A 10,555-nucleotide genomic window follows, 5' to 3' on the forward strand; every position below is an offset into this window, starting at 1 on the left:
GTGTGAGCAGGAAGTACCCCCCATCTGCCGCGCCGCTCGGTCCCCCTTGGCTCCGCCATGTCGCCGGTGAGGGCGGTGCTGGCGCTGCTGGCCGCGCTCTCAGCCCCGGCTGCCGGCTACTTCGTGAGCATCGACGCGCACGCGGAGGAGTGTTTCCTGGAGCGGGTCCCGTCCGGCACCAAGATGGGGCTCATCTTCGAGGTGGCCGAGGGGGGCTTCCTGGACATCGATGTGGAGGTGAGGCGAGGCAGGGCGGGTAAAGCGAGGAGGGGAAGCCGGGGGTCTCGGCCCCTGAGGAGTAGGGCCGGGGGGTGAGGAGGGAGGGAAGGAGAGCGGGACGTGGGGAGCGGATCTGCAGGAGGAGCTGGGGCTGTGGGCTGACCTTGGGGGAGGGGGAGGAAGAGTAGGCCGAGGCATGCCAGGCTGTGCCATGGAGGGGGTGATCCGTGCTGTAGGTGAGAGCGATGGGCTCTGATCATGGCGGGGGGGGGCGCTTTTGGCTATTGCCTTGAGCTTGGGGGGCTGTTGGTTGATAAAGCGTAAGAGGAGGCTAACCATGCTAGGGAGGAGGGGGCACAATTGTTCAGGTGGGATGAGGATTTTGGTATTGGCTCACCCAGGGCGCATGGAATGTCCTGAGCAGAGCCCAGCCCAGCCTCCCTTCTGCCCCTGTTGAAGAGAGGAGGATAAACTATCACCTTGATCAGGCAAAGTGAAGCTTTTTGGCCTTGGGGAGCAGAGCTGTGTCAGGCTGTGGCTTATCAAGGGAAAGAGCAGGACTGGGGGGGTTGCTCAGTGGTTTGAGCATTGGTCTACTAAACCCAGGGTTGTGAGTTCAGTCCTTGAGGGGGCCACTTAGGGATCTGGAGCAAAATTAGTACTTGGTCCTGCTGGTGAAGGCAGGGGGCTGGACTCGATGACCTCTCAGGGTCCCTTCCAGTTCTATGAGATCTCCATATATGTAGAGATCTCATATATGTTGTTTGTTTGTTTTGTTTTTTTAAATTTATCCTTTAAGGGTCAGGGCAGCGTATGCGTGCGCCCTATTTTGGTGTGAGGGATTCTGAGTGTAACCATGGTGTGTGTGTGTGTGTGTTGGGGGTGTATGAGAGCATGGATGTGAAGCTACTGACAGCCTCTGGGGGAGCAGAGATTGTACCCTGAGCAGTTAGTAGCCTAATGTCTAGTAATGGGGAGAGCTCAGAGCCATGAAGGTAGAGAGAGTGATGATGAGGGGCTGCCCTGGTGGTGATAAATCCAAAGACAGAAATGTGTTAATCACAATTGGCTGGAATGTTCATATAGCTCTCTCTTTGTCAAAACTTGCATTTCTTTATATGCCAGGCTTGCCTGCCAAATTCCTACTTGGCAGAAGCACTATCACACTCATGGTAGGTCATGATCTCTGCTGCTGGTAAATTGAGATGTCCAAATTCCCCCAGAAGAGGCTAAATTACTTCTGCAGATCAAGTTGCCCAAGGCTAACTGCTCTCTGTTGTCAACATAACTGCAGAAAGCATCTAGAAAAGGCATTACTATGTCTAGTAACTGCACTTTCAAAACCACCCTCTTAAAATCTTCCTTCCTTTCTATATCCCACATCCTCTTTTGAAAGTTTTCAAAATAAGCTTTCTATTAGCAGGTGATGTGGTAGGAGAATGCTTCTTACAGAATAGTGCTGATTAGTTTGGGGGGCCCCACTGCAGTTTCCTAGTTTTGATGCTTGAATTTTGACTTAACTTTGTTGGATTTGACTGACATATTATGTTATGAATTGTGGGCTTTTAATTTTTTTTAACACCTTCTCCCCTTGCCCTCCTCCCCCAAAGAAATCCTGGTCAGTAGGAGAATAATGTACACACTTCATCTCAATCCCAAAGACACTTCAGTCTACAAGTGGAATCTCTTCACCAAGCACAAATGCAGTCAGCTTTGAAGTGGAATATGGCAACTATTAAGCTTATCTTGAGCACTTTCACAAGAGGATCTGAGATATAATAAGGAAGAAAAATGTTGAGGGTGATTTTGTGAGTGGAGTGACTAGATGTAGCAGTATGTTTTCTCAATGCCTCCTGCAGTTAAGCAGTGACATTATACAATAGGTAGGGGAGGTATTGAGGAAAAGTATTAAGTGCAGTTTAAACTCACATCTAGGGCAGCAGAATGTAATGAAACAAGGCCAAGACACAAGTTTCAACACTACTTTTGGCAAAAAGAGCCGTAAGATCTTAATGACCGCAAGTGGTCAGTACACTGGTTCAGTCATAGCCTAAAAAGGGCCCCTGCAGCAGCACAGAATCGTATACTTAAAAACGGTAGTGATATGTCAAAACAAGTACGCTTGTTTCTCATTTATTTTCCTGCCAGAAATGGAGGTTAGGGTTCTGTGTTTATATTATGTTTACTTTTGGATGCTAATGTTCGTCTTCACCGCTGAGAGATAATGCAAGTCTTGGAAGGTTAAAAACCTTTCACATCACCTTAAAGAGGTATTTTCTGAAAGGTTCTAATGCAGATAGAAAAATGTCATACTGCCTTTGGTTGTGGGAGATGAGATTATATAGATTCTGTTGGTATTGCATATCAATTGTAGGAGTGCCGTGTCCAGCTGGAATATCATGAGTTTTAGTTTAAATTTGCTTTTTCTAAATGCATGACTTCAAGAGACACACAGAGTAGTGAAATTTTCTTTTTTTGCCCTCAGATTACAGGGCCTGATAATAAAGGGATTTATAAAGGAGACCGAGAGTCCAGTGGAAAATACACATTTGCTGCTCACATGGATGGAACTTACAAGTTTTGCTTTAGCAACAGAATGTCCACCATGACTCCTAAGATAGTGATGTTCACTATTGATATTGGAGAAGCTCCAAAAGGGCAAGACATGGAGACAGAAGGTGAGCAGAACTTCTGAAAGGAAAATGGTTCTGATTTGTGACGTTGAAACACTAATCTTAGAAGCTTTTCTCTGTACACATCCTTCTGAAGTACTGTACAAGGAATCTCAGAATTCTTATCTTAATCAGTCGCTTTAGTTTGTCATTTTCTTGAGCAGCTGCAACTGGGCCTAAATATTTTTAGGCACTACTATACAACATAATGCAAAATGACTGGGAATCACTCTGGCATCTGCAGGCGCTAATGCTTTCATTCTTTAGTCTTCCTCAGTTTCACACTTCCAGTTCAGGTGCTCAGCACTATGTAGATTATGACATGTATTAATTTAATTCTTTGATAAGTGTGCTAATATGTAATTTTCTCCTAGCCATGTAAATTACTGGTTTATCTGCAGCCTTTTGTCCTGTACTCCTGTTCATCTCTTACACTTTTCCCTAGGTGGTGGAGATACCTGGGATGGTATGTGTACTGCTTTTTGAAAGCTCATTAGCATCTTGTCTTTTGCATATGTTTATTCACTAACATCTAACTTGTGCTTTTCCTCTTCTCTAACATCTGTTTGTTAGCATGAGAATGTCTTTTTAATAAACTACACAAAATGCAGGTCTGATCCTGATCGATGCTGGGCACCTGCAACTTCTATTGTGAGGTCTGGGTGCTCAGCATCTCTCAGGATCAGGCACTTAAACTGTTAATGAACATTTGTCTTCAGGGGGTTATTTATGGCTAACAGGAGACATAATCAGGAGTTTCTGTTACGTAGAATTCAATTTAAAATACTGAACATCTAGTAACTTTAAATATTTCATAGTTGTTGTTTTGCTTTCTGGTATTAAAGTGGGTATGGGGAATTGAGAGCATTTTGGAGGGGAATGAACCACTTCCTTGTAATATAATTTTACAGCTAATACATAACCTGTAAGGGAAAAATTACAACAGATGTCATTTACCATAGAATTAAATTAATGTTTTGGGAAACAGACTGAATCATAAAATTTAGAAAATCATGCAACAGTACAGTAATTAGCAAGAAGACAGTAATACCTTTTGTCTTCTATTATAGCAGATATGTAACCCATGTGTGAAGTGAGTGCTTGACGTTTTCTTGAAATATTTAACAATTTTCTAACTGAATTCTTATTCGTAAGAGATAGTTAAAAGATTCTCTGAAGTCTGTGAATAGCACACCTATCATGCAGAATAATGACACAAGTCTAGTTTCTTCAGCTTAAGGCAGATGTTTGCCTTAAAGCAAGTATCTTTTCAGCATGTTTAAACAATCCATACAGTAGTAATCTTTGTTCTTACTAATAAGCTACCCATATTGCAGTAGCCAGTGGCCATGAGAATGGGTGGTGTATCTTGATATCTGTAAGGTAAGATCAGTATTGCTCAGGCAACTATAAAGGTGTTTTTTGGTGACAGAATTAATAACTCATGGAGTTATTTTCTCCTTCCTAAAAGAAGTGTGGCTTTTAAACAGCCTTGTTCTTTCTCTTGTCACTGAAAGAGAAAAGTACTTCATGTAACATTTAAGGCTGCATCTAAAATATCTGCCACTTACATGTAAAAATAATGTATGGTGGCTCCCAAGTATTGCCCTTAAATGTCCCATGAATTGCTCTGAACTTCTAGGTAATTCCTGCAAGCTGTCTGAACTGTTAGTAGTAGAGGCCAACCTCTGCGAGAGTGACTTGAAGTTCTTGGTGCTAGAGAAATCTGATAAGTACACTTTATTAATCTAAATGTTACAGATTGCACATTGCTCTGAGCACTGAAGGCAGTAAACAGTATCCTACTGTTATCTGACATCCAAACTGCTAAATACTGGCTCTCTGCTCCCGGCATCTGGTGAGCCACCTCAAGCCATTGCTCTACAATAATCATCCGATGTTGTTTTCTGCTTCCATTATCAGGCCACTGTCATGTCATGCCTGTACCTGGAAAGAGAGGTGTCTTCCTTCAGAACTGATTTTATTCCATATGTCAACTGCAAAGGAAGGTCACAGGAGGAGTAGCCAAACACACCTCTTCAGAAACTCATCTTGTTTAGCTAACATCACAAGTTTAAACTAAATTCTCAGTTGCTGTGTTGTTGACAAATTAGCATTAAAGCTCTGTACTATTTCAGAGATTGAGTTTGAAGGACATATAGTGAAGATAATCCTAGCAGGAGAGATACTAGCACAATATTGTACTGATATATGTTCAGATAAATTTTGCACGCTGCTTCTCTGGAAAAGTGTGTGTATATATATTGAATGTAACTGGTCTGTGTTGACTATAAAATTGGTCACCCCTTCCCTGGCCTCCAAGTTCGATACCATGGAGAAGGAGGCCTACCCAAACGTAAAATATAATTGTAAAGGAAGAAACCTGTGAACCTGACTCTGAGAGTCTTAGAAATATTGTTCCCATCATTGTCAATATCAGATTTACTTATCGAATAATCTTTTCCTACAAGGTTGAAAAGTTTTCACTTGTATAGACTCTGCATTTTACAAAACTAACCATAGTATGGAATTAAATAAACTATTCATCCACTTTCAGGAGAAGCTGTTTTAGATATGTCAATAATACACTTTCTTACCTCTTTTTAAATTGTTCTGCAGCTCATCAGAACAAGCTAGAAGAGATGATTAATGAGTTAGCAGTGGCCATGACAGCTGTAAAGCATGAACAGGAGTACATGGAAGTTCGTGAGAGAATACACAGAGCAAGTATGTGACTTTCTTTGACTTGCATGCTGTTTTTTTCTTAAATGCTAGAATATTTTGAGCTTTAGGGAAACTATCTAGAACCTACGTTTGGTTATTTGAGAATTTTAAAACTCTTCAGTCCTACTGTCATGATAGAAATAAAGTAGTATGACGTTGAGATCGTTTCTTTAAACCTGGTTGTCCTTAGTGTAACTAAGGATTTGGCTACACTTGCAGCTGTACAGCGCTGGGAGTTGCAGCTGTCTTCGTACAGCTGTGTAGGGAAAGCACTGCAGTGTGGCCACACTGACAGCTACCAGTGCTGCAGTATGGCCACTTTTGCAGCATTTGCAGCAGTGTTGGGAGTGATGCATTATGGGCAGCGATCCCAGTTTTCAAGTGGCTGCAACGTGCTTTTCAAAAGAGGTGGGTGGCGTGGAGTGTGACAGGGAGCGTGGGGGAGACAGAAGAGAGTGTGGATTTTTGGAGCTGACACTGTGTCCGCTCCCTGCCTTGCAAGTTCTAAGGACTTGAAGATACATAGCACAAACCTTCAATCATTTTAAAAGTTTCGACCCCTTCCCCCACCCTTCTCTCATTCACTAACTGCAAATAGCCTTCAGACCAGATAAGCAACTGCTCCAAAACGGACCTCCCCTCCCGGGCTGGTTCTCTCCTGAAGCAAACATTCCAAAGGGATCCCTCCACCTGCCTCTGCTCGAGCAAACACTGGCTGTGTTTGTTTTTTAGATAAGCAGCTCTGGGAGCCCCGAGTTGACAACAAAACAAAGAGAGGCATCACAACAAAACAAAGAGTGTTATCTTTACTGAAAAAGCATTATGGGAAGGTTCTGGAGGTCAGTTACAGCGTAGTAAGATCAATCACTGTTTACACTGGCACCCCAGCGCTGCAAGAGCAGCGCTAGTCGTTATTCCCCAGGCCGAGGTGGAGTACAGCCAGCGCTGTGACCAGGAAGATACAGCGCTGTATGTGCCTTGCCAGTGTGGACGGGGAGTAAGTTACAGCGCTGTAAAGCCACCACCAGCGCTGTAACTCTCAAGTGTAGCCAAACCCTAAAAAATTCTGTTATGCAAAATGTCTGTCTGTTTTGCCAGTGTAAAATTTAAAAGATAAAGCAGGAACTATTTGCAGTTAGTAAATAGTATGTTCATGAGTGTCTCAAGGTCAGTGATATGTTTCCTGGTGGTAGATGGGTGCATTATTTCATTGGAGAAATAAGTCTGGCTTACTGTGCTGTAGTTAGGCCTAATTCACCTTATCTTCCTTATGCAGAGAGAGGCCTTTTGGATGTTAGTGGAACTATTGCTACTCATGTGAGGAAGGTGAACAGGGTCGAAGACATCCTCACCACTTAAAATAGAATTGGCAGATAGAATAAGTCCAGTACAAATAAAGGGGAAATCTGTTTTCCTGTGAAACACATAATTGTACGTTAGAACTTTCTGTGTAGGAACTTAATTTTTAAAAAGATTAATTGCATAAAAAGTTCCACTCCTTTAGGGCTGAATTTATAAATGTACATTAACATCAACTTCTCCTTATCCTAATGGATTCAAAATTACCTTGATAGGCTTTTCATAGAGAGAAACATAATCAAAGGCTTGGGGAAAATGAGACAGATTCCTGTGGGGACATGCATCAAATAAAATCCAATTATTAAATTCTTTCATTGTTGCTTTTTATTCCACTGGCTCTAGCAGTTGTGGTCCCTGTTCATAATTTCACATCCAGGAAGAATGTGTCTTCATGCTTTCTTCAGGCAATGATTACTGCAAAAGAATTAACCTAACACTTTGTGAACTATGAGATCCATTTCCATTTACTATCTTCTTAACAGTGTCCATTATGCTGTTTTTTAAATGATGTAGAAGATATGATGGTATAACATTAGGCCCTAGGAAAGAGTGCTTTAAATGCAATGGGAAACCATCAGCTTGCTGCAGTTACTACCGAAGTAGCACTATTCTAGAATTTTACCTGAGAGTAACATCTCATTCTTGACATGCTAGTGAACTCTTTAAATGTTTACAGTAAAAATGCTTTGCAGTATTTGCAAACTAGAACAGTGGATTAATAGACTTGATACTGACTTGGTATACCCAGTGATGAGCTGGAGCCGGTTCGCACAAACCAGTTGTTAAATTTAGAAGCTGGTTTAGAACTGATTGTTAAAGGAGTGGGCAAACTCTGGCCCGCAGGACCATCCTGTCTGGCCTGCCTAAGCTTCCGGCGGGGAAGGCTCTCCCTTCTCCCACCCCCCGGCCTTCCCCGCTCTGGCAGAGCCTCAATGTGCCACACCGCCAGGGCCAGCGCTCTGAACTGTTCCTGGGCAGCTCTGCAGCTCCTGCCGCTTTGAGTGGCATGGTAAGGGGGTGGTGCTGCGAGCTCCAGCCAGCCACACGGCAGCCATGCACGCTGCCCTGAGCAGCCTGATAAGGGGACCGTACCAGGGCTGGGAGGAGGGGTTGGATAAGGGGCAGGGAGCGGTTGGAGGGGGTGGAGGTTCTGAGGAGGTGGTCAGGGGACGGGGAATGGGTGGGGGATGGGTAGGTGAAGGAGTTCTGGGAGTCTTTTGGGGTGGTGGTGGATGGGGTCGTGGCAGTCGGGGGGGTGGGGTCTTGGGGGTCAGTTAAAGTGGGAGAGGGCAGTCGGGACAAGAGCAGGGTGAGGTTGATGGGTTGCGGGTTCTGGGGGGGGCAGTCGGGGCAGGATGTGGATGAGGGGGAGGGAAAACAGGCTGTTTTGGGAGGCATGTGGGGCTTGTACTCACCGGGCGGCGCTCCAAGTCTTCAGTGGCACTTCGGTGGCGGGTCCTTCACTCACTCCGGGTCTTTGGTGGCACTGAAGGACCTGGCACTGACAGTGCCGCAGAAGACCTGCAGCGAGTGAAGGATCCCCCGCCGCTGAAGTGCCGCCAAAGACCTGGTAGGGAACCAGTTATTAAGATTTTGGCAGCTCATCACCGAGTGTACCAGCTTGACTCTGATGTTAGGAAATGCAATTGTTGCGCTAAGGGGGAAGAAAGTAGAGGAGTAAATCTGGAGTAAGGTACCAAGTTCAGCCATCAAACTTGTATAAATGAGTCTGGGTTAGTATATATTCTCATGGAGATGAGGTAGGGCATTGAAAGATACTGCAACTTGTGACTGACGTTGAGATTGAAAGAACTTCTGGTGTCCAAAAAGTATGATTCCAGTCAGGGCCAGCTCCAGGGTTTTTGCCACCCCAAGCAGTGGTGAGGGGAACCGCAATCAGCGGCAGCTCCACTGTGCTGCTTCATTCTTCGGCGGCAATTAGGCAGCAGGTCCTTCCCTCCGAGAGGGACTGAGGGACCTGCCGCGGAAGAGCCGAAGGTGCCGCCCCTTTACATTGGCTGCCCCGGGCACCTGTTTGCTGTGCTGGTGCCCGGAGCTGGCCCTGATTCCAATAGGAAAATTGCCCCTTGGATTGGAAAAATGGACATGCAACTGGCAAATTCTGCTTGGACTTTTAGACCTTATAACCTTTTTGTCGCTGTAACTTTATAGTGATGTGTCCTATCAGCTTTATTAACCTTTTAGAGAGTAATGCGGTCATCCTAGACTACTTACTTGGCTAAGAATGCAGAGTATGCCAGCATTCTAAGGGTGTATGGATGAATGCATAGATGTGTATAGTGCGTGTTGTCATAACCATATAGATCTTATTTAATATCTTACATCACACTTATTTAAATATTTTAGCAGTCATATACTTCTATTTTTTCTCCGACAGTTAATGACAACACAAACAGCAGAGTGGTTCTCTGGTCATTCTTTGAAGCCCTTGTACTAGTTGCCATGACACTGGGACAGATCTACTACCTGAAGAGATTTTTTGAAGTCCGAAGAGTTGTTTAAGAAAACTTTTCCTGATGATCCCAAACACTCACTTTACTATCTACCAAAACATCTTAGTCACAAAACAATGTCATTTAGTTTCTAAACCCTAATTTCTGAACTATAAAACTATTTGCTTAAGTTCCTAGTTAAAATAAAATGGTTTTTATATATCTTCTGTAGCAAAAGCTGTGTTTAAAATATCTTGTCACTTAATTGGCATAATTTTTTCACTTGAAATCTGCCTAGTCTTTCTGCTAAGCGAGGTCTAAACAGATTGCAAATGCTATAATTCAAACGTAGCAATGTTACTGTCTTTTTCTAACTTTTGTCTGTTTTCATTATTAATTGCAATTCTGTCTAGGAAAACAGTAAAAGATCCTAAAGTGACTATTTGCATTCTTCACGTCTTTAATCCTGCAGTAGACATTATGGAATGAAAATAATCCCCTCTTCACTTTCATGTACTGCCCAGAAGGGCAAATGAAGCAGAACTTCATTCTAACATGACTGATAATGAATAGAAGACAGCTGACATTTCCAATATAGTATGCATACTTGGTCACACAAAAAATCTACAGTAATAATCTTAATTACATTGATTTGTTCCTTACATTCTTTTAATTAAAAAATTGATATTAAAATACATGCTTTCCTTTTATTACCAAACAATTATGTGATTTTAGTTTCACAGGTTTGTAACCATCAAAGCCAGTTGTGTGCAGTGTCTTGGCAAACAGTAGTTATTAACCCCATAGTGCTTGCAGGTCCAAAGCTCATACTGTTGGCACTATTGCAGAATGCACCAGTGTTCAGGAAATCTGGATTTCTGATGCCAAAGGGTTAATAGTTCTTGGGGTTTATTGCAATGCTATGCAGCCCTTATTTTAATTTAAGTGGCATTTTCTGCCATTATCTGGTCCTAATTAGCATAATGCTAAGTACTGGTGTGTTTTTCTTTATTTCAGGCACATGTGGATTTCATTTTTTGTATAAACAATTACTTTCCTTTCTTGGTATCTGATGCTGGGTTTAAAAAATGTAAATGGTGTGGGTGCTGATCCAGGATTATGTTGTGA

The 10,555-nt window shown here is 43.1% G+C and overlaps 1 protein-coding gene across 2 annotated transcripts; it reads left to right on the forward strand.

Annotated features, from left to right (window-relative positions):
* On the forward strand, positions 1–9,866 carry TMED2 (transmembrane p24 trafficking protein 2). Of its 2 annotated transcripts, XM_030583059.1 has the most exons (5): positions 1–237; positions 2,705–2,897; positions 3,337–3,357; positions 5,511–5,618; positions 9,373–9,866. In XM_030583059.1, the coding sequence occupies exons 1-5, from the start codon at positions 58–60 to the stop codon at positions 9,495–9,497; spliced, it is 627 nt and encodes a 208-aa protein (XP_030438919.1). In that variant the 5' UTR covers positions 1–57; the 3' UTR covers positions 9,498–9,866. The 2 variants fall into 2 exon arrangements, with proteins under 2 accessions (XP_030438919.1, XP_030438920.1); XM_030583060.1 differs by lacking the exon at positions 3,337–3,357 and having other exon boundaries at positions 5–237.
* The last annotated feature ends 689 nt before the right edge of the window (positions 9,867–10,555 follow it).

This window comes from Gopherus evgoodei, chromosome 13 (assembly GCF_007399415.2).
Source record: "Gopherus evgoodei ecotype Sinaloan lineage chromosome 13, rGopEvg1_v1.p, whole genome shotgun sequence".
In the NCBI taxonomy this organism is placed as follows: domain Eukaryota; kingdom Metazoa; phylum Chordata; order Testudines; family Testudinidae; genus Gopherus; species Gopherus evgoodei.